Source organism: Bos taurus, chromosome 6 (assembly GCF_002263795.3).
Source record: "Bos taurus isolate L1 Dominette 01449 registration number 42190680 breed Hereford chromosome 6, ARS-UCD2.0, whole genome shotgun sequence".
In the NCBI taxonomy this organism is placed as follows: domain Eukaryota; kingdom Metazoa; phylum Chordata; class Mammalia; order Artiodactyla; family Bovidae; genus Bos; species Bos taurus.
The window spans coordinates 57,213,846-57,241,504 of record NC_037333.1 but is presented as its reverse complement, the minus strand read 5'-3'; the positions used below and the strand labels follow the sequence as shown (position 1 = coordinate 57,241,504).

The 27,659-nt window shown below is 41.7% G+C and overlaps 1 protein-coding gene and 1 pseudogene across 8 annotated transcripts in view; both read right to left on the bottom strand.

The window, feature by feature from the left end:
• The window catches only part of TBC1D1 (TBC1 domain family member 1), a 226,405-nt gene that overhangs the window by 188,457 nt on the left and 10,289 nt on the right, over positions 1-27,659 (bottom strand). For 7 of the 8 annotated variants that reach the window (XM_005207835.5, XM_059887349.1, XM_005207838.5 and 4 more), the window contains exon 2: positions 26,916-27,418. In XM_005207835.5, coding sequence (XP_005207892.1) covers positions 26,916-27,332 — 417 coding nt within the window. In that variant the 5' untranslated portion in view covers positions 27,333-27,418. Of the gene's footprint in view, positions 1-26,915; positions 27,419-27,659 lie in introns of those variants that run through there. The other variant, NM_001166524.1, reaches the window with a different exon arrangement.
• Positions 3-27,002, bottom strand: LOC132345497 (heterogeneous nuclear ribonucleoprotein A1-like; annotated as a pseudogene).

Here is a 27,659-nt window from a genome sequence, read left to right as displayed (position 1 = left end):
TTAATTTTAATAAGTATTATAATTCATATATATATATATATTTGCTGCACCACATGGCTTGCAGAATCTCAGTTCCCTGATAAGGGATTGAACCAGGGCCATGGCAATAAAAGCCCAGAATCCTAACTACTAGACCACGAGGGTACTCCTATCTTACCCATATTTTTGAAGGTGAATTACCAGATAAAAACATAATGATTTGTATGTTTATGTAAGTACTTCAGTTGACATGAGCTTCCCTGGTGGCTCAGCAGTAAAGAATCCACCTGCAATGCAGGAGACATGAGTTCGATCCCTGGGTCAGGAAGATCCCCTGGAGAAGGAAATGGCAACCCACTTCAATATCTTTGTCTGGGAATCCCATGCACAGAGGAGCCTGGAGGGCTACAGTCCACGGGGTTGCAAAAGAGTTGGATACGATTTAGTGACTAAACAACAACAAGCTCAATTGATGCTGTATCCCGCTTATTCAAAAAATTATACTGCATTTGCGTAACAGCACAAAGACTGTTTCTAACATGAAAAATTCATCCACCAACAATGTAACTGCTGCTTTTGCTTTTATGCAAACATCACCGTGGTAAAGCAAAAATTAGGAGTGCTTAGTATAGCTGAAGCCATATATCAGCGTGCCCCAGACCAAGAAAATATCAGTTACACAGCAATAGCTATAAGAGAGAAACTCTTCAGGAGTAGCTGAAGAGAAGGAAAGGCTTGAGACCAAGTCTAAGAACCAAAATCCAAAGAAGAAATAGAACTTGTTTTAGCAGAAGGAGAGTGGACTTCAGCTTCAAATGAAAAATATAAAATTAGAAATGAGGGGAGTTTTAGGTGGTTTTGGAGGCTCCAGTTGATGTGTCTGCAAATACACGAGGAGTCTGCTTATTAGAATGGCTGCAAATTCAGTAATTACACAGTGATATTTCAAGTAGCTGTAGACAAAACAACTTCCAATAAATTCAGCGGAGACTTCTGAGAGTTCTAGTCTCTAAAAGACAGAGTTGATGGTGGCAGTGGCCAAAGAGAAGGTGAGAAGCAGGTAGTTTTCCATGGGGGCCAGGCTTGGATACTAAGAGCTCGATAAATACATGTCAAGTTGAGGACCACATACCCAGGGCTCACCTAGAGTGGGGGCTGCATCACCTAGATCTAGAATATCTACAGCCTCTACATCCCTGGAGAGGCATGAGCCTCAAAAGGGCAAAGCCAGGACCACTACACAGAGTTCTGTGTGTTGTTCACTGAACAAGGATGCTTGGCCGGGAAGAAAGTGGAAAGTGCATTCAGTACCGTTTTTCTGTCCACATTGTACAGCACAGCTACCTCCTGCCACAGGAAGCAAGGGGTGCCTTTTTCTAATTTGGACAAGGTGACATATGACTTTAGCAGCTCTGGAGAGCAGTGAAATAAGAAGGAGCCACCACAACCTGACCGACAGGTATGGGAGGCCGTGGGAGGCCATGGAGGCACCAAGGGAAGGAATCTGCATCCTGATGCTCGCTGCCAGGATCCGCCATCTTCTTGGGAGGCCTCCCTCTCTGTTTTCCTCACACAGAACCTTTCTTCAAAAGCACACACATTCCTTCCACATAGTTAAAGTTCATGCTGACAGATTAGGAAGCATTTCCTTCTAATGATGATGGATAATCAAAGAGCCATTACAGGGCACCATCTGGCAAATTCTGCAGGATGAATGCCTTTCAAATAGGAAGACATAAATCTGCAGTCAGAGAACTGAGTAATTTAAACACAGTAGAGGCAGCTGAGGGATAGGGGATCTTCAGGGACTGATTTCTCCCCTTTGTTTTACAGAGTAAAATGATAACAAACTACTTCGATTGGTAGTGGTTCAGTCACTAAGTTGCGTCAGACTTGTTTTTGACCCCATGGACTACAGCCCGTCAGGCACCTCTGTACATGGGATTTCCCAGGCAAGAATACTGGAGTGGGTTGTCATTCCCTTCTCCAGGGAGATGTTCCTGACCCAGGGATCGAACCCAGGTCTCCTGCATTACAGGCAGATTCTTTACTGACTGAGCCACCAAGGAAGCTCCCTAGTGGGGGATAATAAGGCATTTTATTAGCTTAGTTTAAACTTTCATTAAAAAATCACCTCTGAATAGCTTGATTATAGGGTGATTTCTGTTTTCTTTGCTCTATGTTTCCATAATTTTCCCAAGTTGTCTGTAATGATTATGTGTCATTTTCATAATCAGAAGAAATACATATATATATATATTTTCCCCCCGCCTTGTTTCCTTGTTTCCTCTACCTCCAGAAAGGACTGGATTCATCCAGGAAAGCAGCTCTAAAAAAGCCTGGCAGGACTGATCACTGTCTGGGCAAGAATAAAGTCCAGTGATATAAATGGAGAAGATAACACTCAGTGCATGAAAGACGGGCCAGGCACCTTCACTTCCCATGAAGCCCAGGCCAGGCTTCATAGAACAGGGTGACTGTATCTCCTCTCAATTCACTAACAAGCACCCCAGGCGTGATGAACACGTGATTATGTACTCCAGCATTTGATCCAACGCCTGACACACAGTATCTGCTCCAGATGTGCTTTTTGAAGAAACTGGGGATGATTTTATAGAAGCCTCAGCATTCCCAACTAAGATCACAGCCTCTGGAGTCCAACAGGTATGGTTGTTTATGGAAAAGGATAAGCCTTTGCTCATGGTAAATTCTCTGAGCCTCAGTTTCCTTCACTTTAAGGTAGGAATAATAATACTACCTCATAAAGTTGTGAATACTAAATAAAATAATGAACATAAAATACATATAGCACAGTGCCTGGCACATACAAAGTGCTGGGTCGATCCGATGGTTCTACTTCTGTGTATATACCCGAAAGAACTGAAATCAGGGCTTCATTCAAAGGGGTACTTGTGTATCAGTGTTCATAGCAGCATGACTCACAGTAGTCAGAAGGTAGAGATGGAAATAGTATGTATCAATAGCACACAAAACATGCGATGTACACACAGTGGAATACTATTCAGCCTTAAGGAGGAACGAAATTCTGATACATGCTACAACATAGATAAACCTTGAAAATAATATGCTAAGTGAAATAAGTTAGTTACAAAAGAAAAAAAATTATATGATCCTATTTATAGGAGATGCACACATCAGGCAAATTCATGAAGAACACGCAGAATGGAGGCTGCCAGGGGAAGGGAGAAGTTGGGAGTTATTTTTATTGGCTACAGAGTTTCTGTTTGTGATGATGAAAACATCCTGGAAATGAACAGAGGTGATAGCTGCTCAACAGTAAAGGTACTTATTGCCACTGGTTGTATATATAATAATGGTTAAAATAGTGAATCTTATGTATATTTTATCACAATTAAAAAAGTGCTGGGTTAATGGCAAAAAACTTCTTCTGTCATTATTAATAATAGTAATAGTTCATTCAAAGTGCAGGCAGCTCATAACTTCTAAGTCCTGACTCCTAGAAGAGTTAGGACAGACTTCCCTGGTGGCCCAGTGATCGAGACTCTGGGCTTCCACTGCAAGGGGCATGATTTTGATCCCTGGTTGAGGAACAAAGATAATGAACACCTCGAAATGTGGTCAAAGAAATAATAGAAATTATATATTAGAAAAAGAGTGATGAGAAAATATCCCATGAGAGGGTTTGGTGAGGGACAACAGGGAAGGAAGGAATCACCAAGGTATGGCAAACTTGAAGAGGCCCAGCGTAAGACTGGTCTGAAGCAAATCCTAGAAAATTTGAGGGTCAAAGTTGGTGAGTCAGATCAAGACACAGGGGAGAAACGGAGCTACAGAAAGGAAAATATTAAATAAGGCCCTTGTGGTTGCAACTGCCACTCAAGAGGATTGAACGTAGCTGGGGACTTTATTGGCTTGTGCACCTCAAGTGCAGGGAGAGCTCCAGCTCCAGGCAGGCTGCATCTCATGAGCAAATGACATCATCATGATCCAGCCATCCATCTATCACTGGGCTGCTTCCATGCTGTCTTCCTTCTCCCAGGCCCTTCCCAGGCAGGGGCCACATGGTCCCTGGCAGCTGCAGCTGAGAGGTTGTTTTTCCAAGATTGACTCTGGTTTTCATGGCTTGGATCACAAACCCACCCCTGAACCAACTGTTGAGGCCAAGGTAACAGAATATGCTGATCAGCCATGAGTCTCCTGAGTGTGCCATATGGAGGGGCTGCTGACAGAATAAGGAAGAAGACATGCTGCTCTGGCAAAAAGACTGAATGTCTACCAACAGCAGACAGGAGTGGGAACAAAGTGAGGGAGTCATAGGCAATTACCACAGAGGAGACTGGAGGGTGTGCGGTTTAGTTTTATTGCTTACCTGCAATTAGCAATGGATGAATCAGGATGGTTTAAAGGGACAGGATCATATTCAGCTATGGGCCAGAGCTCCTCCTGTACTGAGTTTCAACAGGGTTGTATGAATCTCATCAATATTCCCACTCTGCAGTTAAGAGTCGTGCAGTGAAAATCAGGAGGTTGGTTTCTAGTGCCGAGACACACCAAAGAGCAGTGAAACTGACATAAGACACACATCTGTCTGAGCTTCTGATGTGGTACTAGTAGTAAAGGACACATCTGCCAAAGCAGGACGCACAGGAGATGTGGGTTCCATCCCTGGGTTGGGAAGATCCTCCGGAGGAGGGCATGGCAAACCACTCTGGTATTTTTGCCTGGAGAATTCCATGGACAGAAGAGCCTGGAGGGCCACAGTCCATATGGTCACAAAGAGTCAGACACGACTGAAGTGACTTGGCACACATACTATTAATAATAACATACATCTCTCTGAGCCTCAGTTTCCTCAGTACAGAAAGAGGTTTTGAGGACTTTGCTGGTCGTTCAGTGGCTAAGACCCCAATGCAAGGGGCCTGAGTTTGACCCCTGGTCAGGGAACTAGATCCCACATGCTGCCACCAGGACCTGATGCAGCCAAATAAAGAAATATTCAATAAGAGAGAGAGAGAGAGGAGGAATTTCAAGGCATCTATGACCTCAAGTCTGAGCCTCAATCCTAAACAACTATAATTCAGTTAAAATGCCAACTCAAAGGGTGGGTGAGCATATTATATATGGTGATATATATGTGAAAGCATTTTGTAAATTATGAAGAGGCATATCATTTAGTTACAGTTTTTAAGGTCAAAAGATAGGTGAGGTTAAAAAAAAAGGATGGGCTTGAATGGAGATAAGTTGGAAAAGGAAATAAAACTAGGCCAGGCAGAATGAAAATTTCATAATTTGTATCTAGCTGTAAGGATGTGAGAGTTGGACCATAAAGAAGCACTGAAGAATTGATGCTTTCAAATTGTGGTGCTAGAGAAAACTCTTGAGAGTCCCTTGTACTGCAAGGAGATCAAACCAATTAATCCTAAAGGAAATCAACCCTGAATATTCATTGAAAGGACTGATGCTAAAACAGAAGCTCCAGTACTTTGGCCACCTTATGTGAAGAGCCAACACATTGGAAAAGACCGTGATGCTGGGAAAGATTAAGGGCAGGAGAAGAAGGGGATGACAGAAGATGAGATGTTTGGATGGCATCATCGATTCAATGGACATGAGTTTGAGCAAGCTGCGGGAGATAGCGAAGGACACGGAAGCCCGGCACGCTGCAGTCCATGGGGTCGCAAAGAGTCGGACTGACTTAGTGACTAAACAACAATCTTTACTTCACTACTGCTCTTGACACTGCTGTCCTAATCTTCATTTTGAAACTTCCTGTGCCTTGGCTCTGGGGACACCACTACCACACGAGTCTCCTCTTATCTTAATCCCCTTTTGGGGCTCCCCTTTCCCTACCCACCCTCGGAAACAATCACATCCGCGGTGCTCCTTTCTCCTTGGATGTTGTCAACCACGCTCACAGTCCTGACTCCGTGGCCATGCCCCTGCTACGTATCTCTAGCCTGGATCGTTCTCTGAGCTTCAGCCCACTGCACATCACTCCAATCATTCCAATACCCCATATCCCCAAATGGAAGCTTCCTCTCCCTCAACCTTCTCCCTAGTCACCCTTTCCCCATCTCAGGCAGTCACAAGGTGAGACCTCACCTCCCTCCTCCCTCGTCTTTTTGGCCATGCCCCACCTCACACTCTTCCTTGCTCTGGGCCTTGTCTCTTCACGTGATTCTCAGTCCTCCTTAAAGATTCAGCTCACACGTCGGCTTCTTCAAGATGACTTTCCCAAACCCCTGGATTGAGGAGAAGAGTCCATCTAGTGCCCTGTGCATAACTACCTCCTGACTTTTTACCAGATATTACAGAAGCATCTGCCTGGAACTGTCCTCCAAATTCCCGTCCACCCTCACCTAAGTTCCCCCTAGGTTCTTCAAAGGCATAGGCTGCTTTTATCTCTTATGCCTGGCACAGTGTTCAGTTCATACTGACTGAATTAAACCAATCTTTACCAATTGCACACCCCAGGTGGCGCTGTGGTAAAGAACCTGAATGCCAATGCCGGAGACACAAGGGACTCCGGTTAGATCCCTGGGTCAGGAAGATCCCCTGGTGGAGGAAATGGCAACCCACTCCAGTATTCTTGCCTGGGAAATGCCATGGACAGAGGAGCCTGGCAAGCTACAGCCTGTGGGGTCTCAAGAAGAGACATAGCATGTATGCATCACTAGTTGTGATGAGGCCAAATAAGAACATTCTGCTTGCAATGAAAAGAATTTGTTGGGGAAATCTGTAGTGGTCCAGTGGTTAGGACTCTGAATTTTCACTGCCGTGGCTCTGGTTCAGTCCTTGGTCAAGGAGCTAATATACTGCAAGCCATGGGGTGCAGACAAAAAAAAACAAAAAAAGAATCTGTTATTTTTTAAGAGTCAGTATAGATATTTTAATCCAAGCACTCAGCACTGATGAAGTCGGAGAAGGGGAGGCTCAAACATCAAAACTATGAAAGAGAGGATGCAGCAGATTCTAAATTTACACTAGGTTATTTATTTTGAGAACTACGCACATGCATTTTTTAACCAGTGATCACATTTTGAGTCTTAAATAGGAGCAGTTGTTTTTTTTTCTAGTAGTTAACCACATAGAAACTGCCTAACAAATTAAAATCTATAATCTTAAAATTATTTGGGTTACTGTTTCTTTTGAAACTTTGATTTCCAAGATACACATTTTCAGTCTAAAAAAAGAAAGAGAGGGTAAGACTTCACGCTTCCATGTAGGGATCATTTTCTTTTGCATCTCTTACCCTGTTGCTGACATTTGCAATAAGAAGTAAAATATCATCTAAAGCCTTTAAAGGAAAAGTTATTGAACAATTATGTTGAATTATGCTAATTAGCAGTTTGAAGTATTAAATATGTCAGAAATGTAATAAGAAATTTAAAATAGTATATGTTGTCTATCTATTTTTAAAAATAGCATCATTTAAAGTTAGTTGATAGATGAAGTATTCATTGGTACATCTGGTTTTGGATACTGATCAAAGATGGTAAGGCTAGCTTTACACAGAAAATGCCAGAAACGCTCCATGATGGCATTGGCCTGTTCACTTATTTTAAACAGAAAAGCTAAAAGAAACATCTCAAATCTTATTTAGTGTAATTTTATTTTCCTCTTAAAACACAAATGCCAAATACAGTCAAAAATATAAAACAATTTTTCTTTTTCCCTTCTGCATTGTAAAAGTCAGTGGTAGTCACCTCATTTATTACGAGCAGTCCTGAGAAAACCCAGAATATAGTGTAAGTGGAAGGAGAAAGGCAAAAACAGATTTCAGAAATCCAAGTGTTATAAATGAAGCTTTGAGAACGGAAAGCACATGGCTGTGACACTTACGCACACGCATGTGCAATTTATCTCCAGTTGTTTGTTTTTTTTAAGCTGTGAATCCCATTAAAGCATGCCATCATAATTAAAATATGATCTGGCTCCAAATTTAACATCAAGGAACTAACACAGGGCAACTACGGGCTCCAAGCCATGCCTGCTGCTATGAGGATCATATTCAAAGTATTCTTAGTCTATTTTTTGAGGAGGCAGCATTGTTTCTATTAATCTGTATTAACTAACTATAACTGCTTAGAAGCAGACACAAAGCTATGCAAGATTTTGGTTACAGAGAAAACTATAACAAAGACAGGAAAATGGGGAAAATCTAAAAGACCATTAATAGGGGCTTGACTAAATTATGGTACATCCATATATAGGCCAGATGGCAGCAGGGATCATTCTGCCATTTGGGAGATTTAAATCAGATCAAAATCTCTTCTCATGAGGAAAGAGAAATCCAGCATCCACCCCAAATTCTCCAGGGGTTCCTGGGAGTCCACAGCTCCTTCTGTTCCCTCTGCCTCTGGATTCCAGCCCCCAGGGAACACTGGCTCTCTTTCCTCTCCTTCTTTTTATCACTCATAACTCATTCCTTCTCTGTTCACTGAACCACACAGTTCTTTTTTGTTGATGTCCACAAATAATGTTCACACCTCTTATGTGTCAGGGACTCTAATATCTGTTTGGGGATATTAGCAAGGGAAGGCCATGGTGGGAGAAAGACAGACAGAAAAATTACTGCAACATAATCAACATAGCAACTAACTAAAACAAGGCTTCCTATCCTTAGAAGACCCTGGTTATTCTTCCAACTTCGCCATCAAAAACAGGAATTTCGTTTTGGCCTCAGCTTCCCATCCTGTTGAGGCTTAGCTTTCTTTAAAATCCTTTTTGTTTTTATTGTTGTCATTTTTATTTGGGGAATTTTATTTTATTTATTTTTTTGGCTGCACCTTGAAGCTTGCAGAATCTTAGTTCCCTGACCAGAGGTTAAACCCGTGCCTCCTGCAGAGGAAGCATGGAGTACTAACTACTGGACCATGAGGAAATTCCCTATTTGAGGATTTTATCTCAGTATTGTTCTTCTTGTATCTTTTTTTTTTTTTTCTCACAGCTTTATTGAGGTATCAGATCAGATCAAATCAGTCGCTCAGTTGTGTCCGACTCTTTGCAACCCCATGAATCGCAGCATGCCAGGCCTCCCTGTCCATCACCAACTCCCGGAGTTCACTCAGACTCACATCCAGCGAGTCAGTGATGCCATCCAGCCATCTCATCCTCTGGCGTCCCCTTCTCCTCCTGCCCCCAATCCCGCCCAGCATCAGAGTCTTTTCCAATGAGTCAACACTTAGCATGAGGTGGCCAAAGTACTGGAGTTTCAGCTTCAGCATCATTCCTTCCAAAGAAATCCCAGGGCTGATCTCCTTCAGAATGGACTGGTTGGATCTCCTTGCAGTCCAAGGGACTCTCAAGAGTCTTCTCCAACACCACAGTTCAAAAGCATCAATTCTTCAGCCCTCAGCCTTCTTCACAGTCCAACTCTCACATCCATACATGACCACAGGAAAAACCATAGCCTTGACTAGAGGAAACTTTGTTGGCAAAGTAATGTCTCTGCTTTTCAATATGCTATCCAGGTTGGTCATAGCTTTCCTTCCAAGGAGTAAGCGTCTTTTAATTTCATGGCTGCAACACCATCTGCAGTGATTTTGGAGCCCAGAAAAATAAAGTCTGACACTGTTTCCACTGTTTCCCCATCTATTTCCCACGAAGTGATGGGACTGGATGCCATGATCTTAGTTTTCTGAATGTTGAGCTTTAAGCCAACTTTTTCACTCTCCACTTTCACTTTCATCAAGAGGCTTTTGAGTTCCTCTTCACTTTCTGCCATAAGGGTGGTGTCATCTGCATATCTAAAGTTCTTGATATTTCTCCCGGCATTCTTGATTCCAGCTTGTGTTTCTTCCAGTCCAGCGTTTCTCATGATGTACTCTGCATACAAGTTAAATAAACAGGGTGACAATATACAGCCTTGACGAACTCCTTTTCCTATTTGGAACCAGTCTTTGTTCCATGTCCAGTTCTAACTGTTGCTTCCTGACCTGCATACAAATTTCTCAAGAGGCAGATCAGGTGGTCTGGTATTCCCATCTCTTTCAGAATTTCCCACAGTTTATTGTGATCCACACAGTCAAAGGCTTTGGCATAGTCAATAAAGCAGAAATAGATGTTTTTCTGGAACTCTCTTGCTTTTTCCATGATCCAACGGATGTTGGCAATTTGATTTCTGGTTCCTCTGCCTTTTCTAAAACCAGCTTGAACATCTGGAAGTTCACGGTTCACATATTGCTGAAGCCTGGCTTGGAGAATTTTCAACATTACTTTACTAGCGTATGAGATGAGTGCAATTGTGCGGTAGTTGGAGCATTCTTTGGCATTGCCTTTTTTTGGGATTGGAATGAAAACTGACCTTTTCCAGGCCTGTGGCCACTGCTGAGTTTTCCAAATTTGCTGGCATATTGAGTGCAGCACTTTCACAGCATCATCTTTCAGGATTTGGAATAGCTCAACTGGAATTCCATCACCTCCACTAGCTTTGTTCGTAGTGATGCTTTCTAAGGCCCACTTGACTTCACATTCCAGGATGTCTGGCTGTATGTCAGTGATCACACCATTGTGATTATCTGGGTCTTGAAGATCTTTTTTGTACAGTTCTTCTGTGTATTCTTGCCATCTCTTCTTAATATCTCCTGCTTCTGTTCAGTCCATACCATTTCTGTCCTTTATCGAGCCCATCTTTGCATGAAATGTTCCTTTGGTATCTCTGATTTTCTTGAAGAGATCCCTAGTCTTTCCCATTCTGTTGTTTTCCTTTATTTCTTTGCATTGATTGCTGAAGAAGGCTTTCTTATCTCTTCTTGCTATTCTTTGGAACTCTGCATTCAGATGTTTATAGTTGACATTTAATGCTGCAGAAGTTTAAGGTGTACATCATGCTGATTTGATACACATATGTTACAAAATATTACCACTATAGGTTAGTTAAAACCTCCATCTTATCATGTAATTACCATATTTTTTGTGTGTGTGTGTGGTGAGAACATTTAAGATCTATTCTCTCAGTAACTTATAAGTATATAAGTATTAGTAACTATAATGACACGCTGTACACTAGATACCCAGAATTTATTCATCTTTTAACTGGAAGTTTATATTCATTGATGGGGTTCCCTGGTGGCTCAGATGGTTAAGAATCTGCCTGCAATGTGGGAGACCTGAGTTCGATCCCTGGGTTGGAAAGATCCCCTGGAGAAGGGAACTGGTACCCAGTCTAGTATTCTGGCCTGAAGAATTCCATCGACCGTATAGTCCATGAGGTGGCAAAGTGTCAGACATGACTGAGTGACTTTCACTTTATACTCACTGACTGACATCTCTCTATTTCGCTCACCCTCAGCTCGTGGTAACCACCACTGTACTCTCTGTTTCAATGACTTTGGCTTTTTTAAATCCCCTATGTAAGCGATATCACACAGTATTTGTCTTTCTCTAACTTATTTCACTTAGCATCATGCCCTCAAGATCCATCCATGTTGTCACAAATTACAGAATTTCCTTCTTTCTCATGACCGAGTAATATCCCATTGTATCTGTGTACCTTGTCTTCTTTACCCTTTCATCTGCTAATGGACACACAGCGGTTTCCATATCTTAGCTATTGTGAGTAACTGCTGCAATGAACATGGGAGCAGAAATACTGGGATCTTGTTTTCATTTCCTTTGTATATATACCCAGAGGTGGGATTGCTGGATCACACAGTAGTACTGTTTTTAATTTTCCAAGAAACCTCCATACTGTTTTCCATGCGGCTGAACCAACTTCCATTCCACCAACAGTGCACAGGGTTTCCTCTTCTCCAAGCCAACACTGATCTTTTGTCTTTTTGATGACAACCATTCTAACAGGTGTGAGATGATATCTTATCGTGGTTTTTCTTTGCATTTCCCTGATATTAGTGATCCTGAGCACCTTTTCATGTACCTGCTGACCATCTGTATGTCTTCTTTAGAAAAATGTCTACTGAGTTCCTCTATTCATTTTTGTTTTTTTTTAAAGACCTCATTCAGCATCATGATCAGACTATTACATTTAGCAATCAACAGCATGGGTGCAAAAAAAAATCTACATTAAAACTCTTTGTTGGAATGCTTTATACTTTTCAGAGAACAGAAACTAAAATAATCTGTTACACAATTAGTCACAAGTACAGTCCTAGAGTTTTTTGCCCATACACGTGAGTATTGTCTAAAACATGTCTTCTTTGTAGCACAGCCCCTGCCACCACTGTGCTTGGCTGAGTTCACAAATCTGCTATAACCTGTAGCTTCCCTGTCACTTCTGTGGCTCTCCTCTCCTGCTAAGCATTGTTTCCTGGCAATAATTAAAACCTTCTGCCAATGCCATAGCTACTGCTGTGCTGGAACCACCATAGCCACCTTGGCTTCATGGTTTGGCAAAGTATTGGCCTCCACCACCTCAGGAGCCAGAACTTCTGTCTCCAAAGTTTTCTTCTTTCATGGGTCCAACATTTGAATATTGATTGTTGTAACTGCCAAAATCATTGCAGCTTCTGCCACCTCCAAAATTGCTTTCATCATTACCAAATCCATTATAACCATCCCCACTGCCACCATATCTGCCACCACCACGGCTGCCACCAAAGCCACCTTGACCACAGAAGCTTCCTCCATGACCAAAGTTGTCATTCCCGCCAAAACCACCTCCATGACCACCACCAAAGTTTCCAGAACCACTTTGACCTCTCTGGTTGGATGAAGCACTAGCCATCTCTTGCTCAGACAGGACTTTTCTCACTTCACAGTTGTGGCCATTCACATTGTGGGATTTGTGAATGACAGTCTTGTCTACGGAGTCATGGTCATCGGAGGTTACAAAAGCAAAGCCTCTCTTTTTGCCAATACCTCAGTCGGTCATGATTTCAATCACTTCAATTTTCCCATACTGTTCAAAATAATCTCCCAGGTGATGTTCTTCAGTGTCTTCTTTAATACCACCAACAAAAATCTTTTTCACAGGTAAGTGGGCACCAGGTCTTTGCGAATCTCCTCTTGAGACTGCCCTCTTTGGTTCCACAACTCTTCTGTCCACCCTGGGTGGCCTTGCACTCATGACTGCATCCACCTCCTCCACCGTGGCATATGTGACAAACCCGAAGCCCCTGGAGCGCTTGGTGTTTGGATCCCTCATTACCACACAGTCTGTGAGCATTCCCCAATGCTCAACATGGCTCCTCAGACTCTCATCAGTTGTTTCAAAGCTCAATCCTCCAGTGAAGAGCTTCCATAGCTGTTTGGGCTCTTTGAGAGACTCTGACTTAAACATGACGGCAGTGAAGTGGGGGTGGGGGGGAGACTTCAACAATGCTTTCTCGGTGGTGTCCGTGGGCAGAGAGCCTCTACTCATTTTTTAATCAAAATTTTTTCTCTTGAGAGGTATGAGTACTTTGTATACTTTAGATATTAACCCATTACCAAATATATACTTTGCAAATAATTTCTCCCATTCTATAGGTTGTCTTTTCATTTTATTAATTGTTTTGCTGTGCAGAAGCTTTTTAGTTTGATGTAGTCCAACTTGCTTATCTTCGCTTTTGTTGCTCCAAATCTCGTTTCTTTCTAATGATAGACAGATCAGACATCTCTGAGTCACCTCCAGCCCATCCTGGTCATGCTCTTTTTTCATAACCAAAATGGTTCATCAAAGCTAAACAAAGCTGATGCTGTCACTTTCTACCAATCGTGAAGCTAGCCTTTCCTTTCTCCCTGCTGCACAAAACTGCAGTCATGCAAAAGAACACATCTCTACCATTATAAAAAATGTCTAAAATATAACTATAGCTATAGCTAATTGTGTGTGTCTGTGTGTGTATGTATGTATGTGTATATATACAGCTTCCTGGGTAGCTAAGCTGGCAAAGAATCCGCCTGCAATGCAGGAGACCCCAGTTCAATTCCTGGGTCAGGAAGTTCCCCTAGAGAAGGGATGGGCTACTCACTCCAGTATTCTTGGGCTCCCCTGGTGGCTCAGACCGTAAACAATCCACCTGCAATGTAGGAGACCTGGGTTTGATCTCCGGGTTAGGAAGATCCCCTGGAGGAAGGCATGGTAACCCATTTCCGTATTCTTGCCTGAAAAATCCCCATGGACAGAGGAGCCTGGCGGGCTACAGTCCATGGGATTGTCAAGAGTCGGACATGACTGAGTGACTAAGCACAGCACAGCATATATATATATGTATATGTATATGTATATGTATATTCTGGAGGAGGGCATGGCAACCCACTCCAGTATTCTTGCCTAGAGAATACCCATGGCAGAAGAGCCTGATGGGCTACAGTCCATGGGGACTGAGGGACTAAGCACAGCACACACACACACACACACACATATATAAATATATATATATATATAGACAGGGAGATCAAAAGGGAGACTGAGTTTAAAAAGATATGTGGGGTCTTCCCTGGAGGCTCAGTGGTGAAGAATCCGCCTATCAAGGCAGGAGACATGGGTTCAATCCTTGATCCGGGAAGATCCCACATGCCATGGAACAACTAAGCCTGTTAGCCACAACTGCTGAGCCTGTGCTCTTGAGCCTAGGAATTGCAACTACCAAGCCCACACACCCTGCAGCCCATGCTCCACAACAGGAGGAGCCTGAGCACTGCAACTAGAGAACAGTCCCCATTTGCCACAACTACAGAGAAGTCTGCACAGCAACAAAGATCCAGCACAGCCATAAATAAATAAATAAAATTATTTTTTTAAAGATAAGTGTAGAAAGGAATATATAAATTGATTACATATAAACACATTTGTTTATATAATAAAAGAATAAAATCTATAAGGCTATACACCAATCCGTTCATTACTGTTGATTTCTCTCTAGGAGGTGGGACTAAGGGAGAACTTTTAACTGTAACTGTATTGTACTATTTTTTTATATTCAGCATAAATGCCTTTATAATCAGAAAAACATTTTATTTGGGGGGAAAAAAGTTTATGCCAAAAAAGATGGGCTCAAATCACAGCCAAAGGGAAGGGATTTAACCTATATACCACAAAATTACTGAGAAGTAGACTACTCAGCTTTAATGAAATCTTTCCCACAATTCTCATCAATAATGCCCCTAAATTTTGTGTTCATCAAATCCAGAGAACTGTGCAACAGAACAGAGAGGCAGTGAATATTATCATGAACAAAGACTCTGAGGGGAAAAACACTCAGTAGGGATAGGAAGAGAGCGATGGTGTCTAAGACTGAAATTCTGGCTGAACAAGAGAAATCTGTATTGATGAGGAAGGAAAGGAAGAACAAGGAAATAAACTATTAATAATATGGCTGCATAGGGAGATTCCAGAAGAGATTTGGCCAAAACATTAAAAATAAAAAAGGAGGACCACACCCTCCAAGAACAAATACAAAAGGTAACATCCACTCATACATTCATGAAGCAACCCCCTGTAGCAGGCATGGTTCAGGTGCCAGGGTCTAGCCTGGAACAAGACGGGCAAGGGCCCTGTTGTCTTGTTGCTCCGGCAGGTCAGGGTTCTGTAAACAAGGAAGCATACAAACCATCAAGATAGTTCCAGATGATGATAAGTATTACAAAAACATTTTGTAGGGCTTCCCAGGTGGCGCTAGTGGTAAAGAACCTGCCTGCCAATGCAGGCGATGTAAGACATGTGGGTTTGATCCCTGGGTCGGGAAGATCCCCTAAAGAAGGAAATAGCAACCCATTCCAGTATTCTTTCCTGGAGAATCCCCACGGACAGAGGAGTCTGGGGACTACAGTCCATAGGGTCGCAAGAGTCGGACACAACTTAGGACTAAACCACCACCACCACAAAGACATTAAAATCTAATGAAGTGTCAGTGATTGGTGTGGGAGTACTTTTGACTGGGAGGCTTGAGGATGAGGCTGAATTGAGTTCATAACAGTCTAAGGAACCAACCACATGAAGAGCTGGGAGCAGAGCTCTCCAGGGAGAGGCAACAACAAATGCAGAGACCTCGTGTGAAGAAGGAGGTTGTCACATTTCAGCCATGTGAACACCAGGGTGGCTGGGGTCCAAAGAGCACTGAAAAGAGTGTGGGAAATGAGGTCCATGTGGAAACTCTAGCAGAAATACAGGATTTTAGTCCAAGTACATCAGGAAGTCCTTAGAGAGGTTTTTCAGCAGGAATTGGTAGCTATTCTAGAGGTGCTCTGGATGCTAGCTTGGTGGAAAGAAGAAGCAAGAAAGGAGACAGGAAGAAAAGTTAGGAAGTACTGCAACATTCCACATGAGAGATAGTGGAGTCGTGGCCTCAGGATTAGCCATGGAATCAGAGCAATGACAGATTTGGAATGGGTCTTGAATAATTTGGATGACAGTGTGAAGGAAAGAGAGAAATCTAGGAGAAAGATGACTCCTAGATTTTGGCTGTAGCAACTGCCATTGTCACTTAAGAGCTGCAGAAGACTGGAAAAACCACAGGTTGGTGGGCAGTAAATTCAAGAGTTCTACTTTAACCATGCTGAGTTCAAAATGCCTATTTAATGGCTAAGTAGAAGTCAAGCTCAGAGTTGGATAGATGAGTCTGGAACTCACTGGTGAGTCTAAGCAATAAATTAACTTTCAGAGTCTCCATCAAATAGGTGGTATTTACTGCTATGATGAGTTCATCTGGAAAGCGTGTCAAAGAGAGAAATGCAGAAGACAGTCTCAGATCAGATCAGATCAGATCAGTCGCTCAGTCATGTTTGACTCTTTGCAACCCCATGAATCGCAGCACGCCAGGCCTCCCTGTCCATCACCAACTCCCAGAGTTCACTCAGACTCACGTCCAGCGAGTCAGTGATGCCATCCAGCCATCTCATCCTCTGGCGTCCCCTTTTCCTCTTGCCCCCAATCCGTCCCAGCATCAGAGTCTTTTCCAACGAGTCAACTCTTCACATGAGGTGGCCAAAGTACTGGAGTTTCAGCTTTAGCATCATTCCTTCCAAAGAAATCCCAGGGCTGATCTCCTTCAGAATGGACTGGTTGGATCTCCTTGCAGTCCAAGGGACTCCCAAGAGTCTTCTCCAACACCACAGTTCAAAAGCATCAATTATTCAGCGCTCACCCTTCTTCACAGTCCAACTCTCACATCCATACATGACCACAGGAAAAACCATAGCCTTGACTAGACGAACCTTTGTTGGCAAAGTAATGTCTCTGCTTTTCAATATGCTATCTAGGTTGGTCATAACTTTCCTTCCAAGGAGTAAGCATCTTTTAATTTCATGGCTGCAGTCACCATCTGCAGTGATTTTGGAGCCCAGAAAAATAAAGTCTGACACTGTTTCCACTGTTTCCCCGTCTATTTCCCATGAAGTGGTGGGACCGGATGCCATGATCTTCGTTTTCTGAATGTTGAGCTTTAAGCCAACTTTTTCACTCTCCACTTTCACTTTCATCAACAGGCTTTTGAGTTCCTCTTCACTTTCTGCCATAAGGGTGGTGTCATCTCAAGGGACGTACAACTCAGAATTAAGAAGAGGAAAAACCAACTAAGGAGACTGTGTAGAAACCACTATTAGAGGCAAAGGGAAAACAGCAGGTTGTGATTTTCCAAAAGCCAAGAGAAGAGAATGTTTTAAGACAGAAGAAACAATGTCTTGTCAACTACATCGAAGTTACTGGATGAGAGAAGTACAGAGAAGGGACAACCAGATTTCACAAGCTACAAGTGACTAGTGACATGTAGGAGCCATCAGATCAAGACAGAAGCCCAGTTGGTAAACCAAGGAAAAAAATGGGGATTTCCCTGGTGATCCAGTGGTTAAGAATCCACTTTCCAACACAGGGAACATGAGTTCCATCTCTGGTCTGGAAATATTCCACATACTGTGAAGCAACTAAGCCTGTGAGCTGACTTGTGAAGTCTGATTCCTAGAGCCCAGGCTCCACAAGAGAAACCACCACAATGAGAAGCCCTCACTCTTCAACTAGAGAGTGGCCCCCCGCTCACCGCAACTAGAGAAAGCCCACGTGCAGCAATGAAGACCCAGCACAGCCAAAAATAAATTTAAAAATATTTAAAGCAAATACCTTCCACTTAAACAAATTTTTTAAAAAAATAAAATGGGCGAGTAGAAGCAAAGGTAGCCACCATGGCAACTCTTGAAAAACGGAGCAGAATATTGGACCAGTTACTGGAGGAAGCTGGGATGTGAAATGGGGCTAGAGGATGGCTTGTTTTTAAGACGGGCGATACCAATACTTAGAAGACCAAGCAAAAGCAGACCAAGAATTTCAGTTCTGTGTTATTTTTCATATCATTCTTTAGGAACCAAGCAGATCAGCATCAGTAGGACAGGAAGTCTTATCTGACTTTCTCTTCCATTGCTGCTGCTGCTAAGTTGCTTCAGTCGTGTCCGACTCTGTGACCCCATAGACGGCAGCCCACCAGGCTCCCCCGTCCCTGGGATTCTCCAGGCAAGAACTCTGGAGTGGGGTGCTATTTCCTTCTCCAATGCATGAAAGCGAAAAGTGAAAGTGAAGTCGCTCAGTTGTGTCCGACTCGCAGCGACCCCAGGGATTGCAGCCTACCAGGCTCCTCCACCCATGGGATTTTCCAGGCAAGAGTACTGGAGTGGGTTGCCATTGCCTTCTTTTCAGTTAGAGGCCAATAAACAGACTATTAAAAATTTTCTGGGTACTGGAGAGGAAAGTGATCGGAAGACATCAACATGGGTTTAGCAGAAATGAACCACTTCATATAATACTTATGGATCAAGACACTGCTTGATTTTTTACACGACCACTGTGACAGCCTCCTAACTGATCTCCCTCTTCTATCTCATCTCTCTACTTCAAAATCTGAAAACAAATCTAGTTATTTCACTTTCCGAATACCTCTCATGGCTGACATAGCACAACCTTTTTAAGAAAAATACCCAATATCCTTAACAAGGCAGATCAAGCCCTATAAAATCTGACTCCAGTTTTTCCTTCCTGTCACATCTCTGACCGTGCAATTTGCAAAACATCACATCATAGCAGCTCCAGCCACAATGGACAACTCTGTACACCTTTGTCCCACTTTGGCTTGATGTGCTCAATCCCCTACTTGTCCATGAGTGCGTACTAAGTCACTTCAGTTGTGTCTGACTCTTTGCGACCCCATGGATTATAGCCTGTCAGGCTCCTCTGTCCATGGAATTCTCCAGGCAAGAATACTGGAGTGGGTTGCCATGCCCTCCTCCTGGGGATCTTCCCAATCCAGGGATTGAACTTGTGTCTCGTATGTCCCCTGCACTGGCAGGCGAGTTCTTTACCACTAGCGCCACCACTTAGGACGTCCATTCAATCTGCACCAAACTCATCAGCCTGGGAAATATCTAGAGGATCTTCAAAACCCACTCAAATGTCTTCCAAATTACATTTGGAAGGTCCCTCCAGAAGACAGAGCTATGACGAAGAACTAAACATTTCAGGAAACAACTTCATTCCAGTGTAAGAGATTTAGGGACAATTCAGTTTTCTGAAACAAAAGGGGACGTTGTCAGGTACCATGTGTGGACACAGGAAGTGATGACTTGCCAGGTGAAACCTCCAGCCATGTCCATTGTTCAATACGACCCACGTAATTATTTGATGGCTATCATTGTCAGGAGGAGCCAAAAGTCAGCCTCTAGAAATTTCTCTTGTTTCTAGTTCTGCCCTCTGAAGCAATTGAGAAATTGTCTACTTCATTTTGTATACAGCAGCTTTTCACATAGCTTCAGGCACTCATTATGAGTATACTAGGCCTCCTCACGGTCTCTCAAATTTGCTCTTTTATAACTTACAGATGTTTGCTAACTCCCAGCCGTGCAGCCTTCAGAATCTATATTTGGCATATAAAGCATCATGCTACTTCTTAAGGGGACAATCATGGCTTACTTGACTTTGAACCCTAGCACCCAGCCACATAAATGTACATTAGTTGCATTTCAAAGAAAGAATTAATGTAAAATCTGTAACATTTCAAATACATCACTTGAGCACAGGAAAGGATGACTTCTGATGTTCTGCTGAAATTGAAAGCAGCTCCTTTCCTGCCCTGAAGTCACATGTGAGTTTTCTGGTACATCCTGCATCGAAGTCCTCCCCTAAGCCCCATTCCTAATCCAGCCTCTTCTGAGACTTTCTCTGAACGGGGCTTAGTCTCCAGTTGGCTTGCTCTGGTTGGTGGTTCAGGATCACAGGCTGCAATTAGTGTGGTGGACACTGAACCATCCAGAAGGGGGAAAAGCACTCAAAAAAAAGAAAAATTAGAAACAAGAGATTTATCTCTTTCACCATATTCCAAACTAGCAGCCCTCAGAGTTCTTAACCACTGTAATATGTACCTAGAATTAAAAACAGGTCCTAGTGTTTAATGTGATTTTTTTTTAAAATAACTTTGAGCAAAATTCTATCACTAACAAATAGAAAGCAGCAAAGGAAAACAGAAAATCTGAACTCACTCTGTGATAAACATTCAAATTATTTCCGGAAATCTTTTCTAGGTAGCTTCTCCAAGGCTGACTAGTACAAGATGCAAGCTACATATGTAATTCAAAATTTTCTTGTAGGCACATTCATAAAGATACAGCAAAAGATGAAATTAATTTTATTATTATATTTGATTTAACCCAATATATAGAAAATATTATGATTCAACATGCAACCAAAATAGAAAATTATTGAGATATTTTCCATTCCTCTTTTCCAACCAAGTCTTTGAAATCCACTGTTTTAACACTCACAGCACATTTCAGATCAGACCTGCCACACTCCAAGTTCTCAACAGCCGCAGACAACTACCAATGGCCGTCCTGGACACTGGAGGTCTAGGCTATAAATAAGTTCTTCTAAGACACAAGTCAACTTTAGGTTCACGACACTTGTAAAGTCTATTCTTAGGAACAGATTTTTATTATAAACATAATTACCAATGCAAAGCAATCAGGGGAAAATGCAAAGCTATAAAAAGTGATATGCATTGAAAATAGATGTCTAAAGAAATTATCTAGACACCGATCACAAGGCGGATGCTTCTGAAACCCTCAGACTCATCTCTCAAAGTAAAAAATATATTGCATAATCAATCCTGTGTCATGGACCCAAACCTTCCAACAAATACTTTGGAGTTCATGCAGTCCAGGACATTCTTTTTATAGATGAAAAAGAGTCCCTGCCAATCCCTGTACCAAGCAACCGGCTTCTGTCTAGTGTGACAGACAGTCAAGTGTTGATGGGTTGACTCAGACACACTGCTCCATGCACCCATGCCCTGGGTCATAGCCACTGAGTGGGCCCCCAGATGAAATCTTACATAACAACCAGGATGGGATAAAAGATGCCACGTGGCAATTTTAACATCCATGAAAAAATCCTCCAAAACATATGCCACATAGCCTTCTCAGAACCATTCCCTGAGTAGCAAAGAAAGACTCTTGTCTGATATTTAAAATTATGAACACTCAACGCAAAAAGGCGCTAGATTGGAAGAGCTGCAAAATCATATTATGCTCTTCAGAATAATCACCCTCAGGAACAAAAACACTCCAGCTCAGTGTTATAATTTCGATCTTCACTCCAGCAAAGAAAGGAAGTAATGAGCCAGCAAATATAACAGCCAAGCAAGAGATGCCATCGAAGCCAGCCTCTATTGAAAATCCTGAAATAAATGATGCATATTTTAAGTCACTAACTTAAAATTCCAAGCAGATGGGGAATTATTAAGACAAATGAATGATGGGTAAAAGTGCAACCGGAACAAAGCTATGATCAAAACCAAAATTTTTTAAATTGTTAATTAAATCATAAAATTCAGCCAAAGCAACTTGGGCTTATATAAGGGACTTAAGTATTAAACCTGCTAATCACAGGAAAATAACTTTAGACCACCTTTTCAATTGATATGCAACATAATGAATCCAGAGAGGCTCGGTGGGGTAGCAGTCCATCAGTTACTGAGAAAGATGGTGTGCTTAGAGGGTCTCATGTGAGAATACATTGGTTCTGTACCAGAAATTTCAAAAGGAAACGTTTATTGTTCTTAAATTAAATTCACCAATAGTTAAGCACTCTTCAAACAAGCAGTATGTGAGCCCACAGAGTTCAGCCTCGGATATAGCTCACTTTCAAGACATGCGGTTTCATTGCCAAAAATCATAGAAAAGGAAACCCATTCTTTCAAAGGACACTGACATTCTCTCAATCATGCCTTCCTCAGCAGCACTTAGAAAAGTCTTTCTAGAAGTAGACTTCTTTCTAGACCTTCCCATGCAGTCACCCCAGCTCCTCTATCCCTTACCCCATGCTCCTTTGGCATACTTTGCTGTCCTCCTCATCCCTAAGGTTTTAGTACTTCATAATTTTCCAGCAAAAGATAACATTTCCTCCTTAGAAAAGGGAGAAATGAAGCTAGCAAGATTCTAGTAAATCCACAATGCTCTTAGGGAGGGTGGGGGAGGGGAAGCTCTGCTCATTCATGACATCCGTCACAGTTACGAAACCCCCATGTTGTGCCCAGACTGGACAGACTGTTGTGCCCAGATGAGCCCTAACTAAAATGTTTGAAAATCCAGGACAGGTTACAAGTATAAGTCAGCTGAAGAAGAGTGGGTCCTTATAGCAAAACTACTCCCACACACCCCAATTTCTGCCTTACCCCGGGTCCCATGAACTGTCCATTCCCTCACCTAACACCAGCCTACACTTCTCCTCCATTTATTACTGGCTCAATAATCCTTGTCATTCCTCATTCAAAATCCATTCTTTCCATTCATTGACATAAAACAGCAACATACACAGTCAGAAGCCCCAGCCCAACACTTCCACTGCCTGCAACTCAGTGCTGGAAATTCTTTTAAAGGAAGCAGAGCTTTTTACTTTGTGGATTTTTTAAAGAAAATTAAAAAAAAAAAAAAGAATTAAAATGTAAATACTCTTCCGAGTGATCTAAAGTAACACTCAAGTGAGTGGCCAAGCTGATGTTCTTCTTAGAAGAAACAAAGCTGAAGAACTGGAGAAGGAAAGAATATTGAGATAATTCTCTTAGACTTTATGCTTTTCCTAGGGCTGAGTCCAGGAGGAACTCTTGATTTCTTCGTCATGTGATGGGGTAAAGACCTACTCAGGGTCACCCACGTAGCTATTTGTCTTCCAGAGTGGATTTTTAAAATTTCCTGCCATGGATTCTAACTTTAAACTTTAACTCAGAACCTTATGCTACTGTGTCCACATGTGTTTGGAGGGGTGTTCTTGGATGCTATGAGAAAAATGTAATCCATGGTTCAATAAATTTAGAAACTTAATGGACAAATGTACAGTTAAAGAGTGGAATAGAAAACATATTGTTTCCCTAATACAACAGTTTTTAGAGTGTGGTCTGTATAATTCAGTGAACCAATATTTTCTGAATAACCACTGTATTATGTTACAGAATCATTCATGCTTAAAATATTCATTAAAGCACAAGACAGACTAATGGATTTTAATACAACAAAGTGCAAAAAGTACTTTGATATGGTTCCAGATTGCACACTGCAACAAACCTTTAAGAAACTGCATCTGAAAAAAAAAAAAAAGAAAGAAACTGCATCTGTGTAGTTTATGTACAGCATTAAAGAAAAATATCCATAATTTTCTAAAAAGGCTCAAAAATATTTCTCCATTTTCCTAGTTCATATCCATGTGAAGCCAAATTTTCTTAATAGGCTCAACCAAAACAACATATCACAAACAGAATGAGTGGAGAAGTAGCTGAGAATTAATAGTTGACCACTAATCCAGATATGAAAGAGATTTGCAAAAAACCAAGCAAACAAAATTAAACAATGCCAGTTTTATCACTAAAATTTTGGGGAAAATACAATTGTTTTTACAAAAAAATATTATTCAGGCTAACACATAGAGAATTTACTATCACTTTTTAAATTAATACCTTTATAAAATCTCTGTTTTAATTTCTAATATAGTCTAAGTATTAATAGATACAACCCACATTAATGCTCTTTGGGATACTGAATAATTTTTAAGAATGAAAAGCATCTTCAGATCAAAAAGTCTGAGATGCTGCCCTAATGTATTTTGATCATGGAGGCCCTTCTCTGTGGAACATCTTGGGTATATTCTATGAAGCATACAGTGGGAAACACAGTCTCATGCTATGCTTATAAAACTATTCCCTATCACGTCTCTTCTCAGACCTTCTTCAGTAAGTTAATCTATATGCTGTTCAAAGATTTCTTCTCATCTCACACGGTGGTTTTGTCCTTATGATTCTGGCAGTAAATGCATATATTCTCCTCTGGCAAACACAGGTGGATACTGATCTCACTTATTTAGAAGAGGGCTAATAGCATTATTTATCTGAGCAAACATTACAAATAGTCTGGAGAAATAATGACACAGGTTAACTTGCTCCCACAGCAGATAATGCTCTGCGATAAGATAGGGTGCCAGGATGACCCAAGAACACAGCATCGTGCCAGCTAGAATCGGTGCCAGTTTGCTTCACCATTCAGTTTTCAACAAGAGAATCACTGATTGAGATGCCTATGCTACAAATTACTCTTTTATGAAACAAGCGGGATGATAGCAATTTATTACTCTGAGTACTGGCAATTTGTGTTTGTAAAAATTGTAAGCAAGCCAAAGATAACTTAAGGATGGATTCATATTTCTACCGTGGCTTTTTAGAACATAGAGTGAGGTCAATTCTCTACTTTCAGCACGACTCGAAGCCCTAGTTCCAGAATTTAGTTATAAATCTCTTCTTCCTGTCAGGTAGCTGAATGACTGGCTGGAAGCCTGTTCTCAGATGGCTATAAAAGATTTTGGGAAAGAGTCAGAAGTATAAAGTACTGAACAGCTATTCCGTGCAGAGACTGCCCCCAAGGAAACAGTCCTTATATAGAGCTGGCGTGGAGAACAGGCTGTACAGTCCTCTAATTTTCATTCTGGAATTTGCCCAAATAAGAGCACCATTAAGGTCACTTATGCAGTTTTGTTTTGTTTTTGTTTTTTTTTTAGTGTCTGGTTTATAAAAATGTTGCTCAAGGTTGACCAGGATTGTATCCTGAGAGCTGAAGATGCTCATCTTGGTCTTTTTGTTTTTGCTTAAGATTTGAAATGGAATTAGTGTAAAATCTGCTTCTGATAAAACTTTCTTTAATTAAAATTTTTATTGGCATTAATGCTTACTAGTTTCAGGTCCCATTCTAGTTCATGTAGTCCTCCCAGCAGCTCTCTGAGACAGAGACTATAATTACCCCATTTTACAGATAAAGAAACAGACTCAGTGTTGGCTAAGGCCACTGACTTTATAGATGGTAGACAGGACTGGAGTCTAGGAAGTCAGTCCCTCTGAGCTCTGAACCAGGCTGCGCTCCCACCTGAGATTCATGAACAATAACATCAACTGCTTTTTAATAAGAAGATATCCAATTCTCTATGTAAAATAGTGGTTTTAAAATCCAGGTGAGCCATTATTTCAAAAAGCCTTCCTTATACTCCGGTGTGTTGAACTCCATTCTCTGAGTTCCTGACACACATCCTGGCCACAGACTGAGTTGTGTTTAACTGCCTGGCGAAAACCTTGAATTTTAAAATGAGGTTTGTGCACCCTGGAGGGTATGAAAAAAAAAAACAAAACAGTGTGGTGTAGGGACAAAACATTAGCATTTCTCTTTATAGTTACTGACATTTTTTTTAATTGGAGGATAATTGCTTTACAATGTTGTGTTAGTTTCCACTGTACAACAACATGAATCAGCCGTGAATCCGCAGTAAGCATATATACAGCACCTCCCTCCTCACCTCCCTCCCACCCTGCCAGTTCCATCCCTCTAGGTCATCACGGAGTACCAAGCTGAGTTCCCAGTGCTGGACAGAAGCTTCCCACTAGCTATCTATTTTATACAAGGTAGTGTATGCATGTTAATGCTATGTTTACCCCAAGGATTGGCATTAGCATCCTCAGAGTCTGCCTCGGTGCGTGTGGAAACAGCCACATAGGCCCCCCACACAGGCACACAAGGCACTCAAGACGAGCGTGGGCACTCCTCACCAGCAGAGTTAACACCCTCCCCTGCTTGTCAGCTTCCTGAAGCTGTACCAAATCTCAGTTTACATAGGCACAATTGAGAAAGAGGCTGTCAGGATTATATTTTCAACCATACCTAAACTAACTCTCACAAAACAGCCAAGTGGCTTCAAAGGAGTCCTGCAGAGAACTGCAAACAAATGCTAACAACAATATAAGCACAAATAAACAAGAAAATAGTAGAGCTGGTGATATTTTTATCATTTCTTTTATAATATTCTTCTCAGCCATATCATGAGATATAACAACAACAAGCCAGTGAGGATAGACTTGAAGGTGGCCAAAAGAAACAAAACAAAACGAAAAACAACTGAAAGTATCAAAACTTAGATTCATAGCCACTACTCTTTATGAATGGTCTCTGCCTAAGTGAACATGATACTTTGGGAAACTGGCTAATAAGACTCTTAGACAGCTTACAAATAAATATATTTTTGTTAACAGCATCAAGAACATAAAACTCGCTGATCTAGAACTTTGCTACTCAAAGTGCAACCTGCAAAGGGGCAGTGCCCACATCATCTGTCAACTTGTTAGAAATGCAGTCTCAGGGTCCATCCCAGACCTACTGGATCATATTTTGCATTCCCCAGGTCATTCATGGGCACATTTCCGCTTGAGAAGCACTGCTCAGGACACACATCTTAAATGATCTGAATCCTAGTGGTTCAGCTCTTCTGTATACGTTTCGAAAGATTTCTCTGTTGAATTTTTGAACTCATAAACTTCTCATTTTAATAAAATATCTATTATCAAATGATCTTAAAGATTATAAAGAAACCATCCCCATAAACCAAAATCCAGTGAAATAATCTTGTATAATGGCAGCATTAGCTCCTTATTAATTCAGTACACATAAATGCTCTAACCCCATACAACAAAGACCTTCCAGCCACACCCATCTTTTTAATCCCCACCTCCACTTACTTTTGTTTGATCATCGGCTTTGAACACATAGCAGATACTCTGCTGATTGGCTGCATCATTTTTAATCAGACAAGCAAAATAACTTGGGTCGTGACTATTGTGAATCAGTTTGTGAACTCGTTGAGGCTTACACTCGAAGATACTGGAACAGATCAATGGATCCCATTGTTGACTTTTTCCTGGCTCAGGCTCACATCTCAATCCAGAGGGCGAAACACAAAGGCGGACTGGCTTGGTGCCAGGCTCCTTTTTGGAAGACTGCCCGCTGAGCCTTCGCACCTCTGCCACCACCCACGGCAGCATGGGCATGGTAGTCAGAGAATGCACAGGCAAGGAGCCCACCAGCTGGAGGCCGAAGTCCACGGAGACCTCGTTAGGGAATGGGTGTTTCCTTGCTGTGAAGGTTATTGGTTCCATGTTGGGAAAGGTCTGGAAACTCAGCAAAACGTTGCCACTGTTTTTCTATTTTAGACCAAGCAATCTATTTCACATGCTTCTGAATCCTGTGGGAGAAAAACAGAGGCATTAGAATTTAATGAAGTCATGGCAATAGCTACTTTCAAAGAGATTATTTCAGCACTTGAGAGTCTGAAACCCAAATAGATGAAGAAATGGATATTAGCTCAAATAAGCTGCTCTGCCTAGAAAGAGCTTTCTTTAAATTGTATTACATATAAAACCTAAAAATGCTGTAACTGTCACACTCACTACGGGTTACAAAGCTCCCAGTGGGAGACTCCTGTT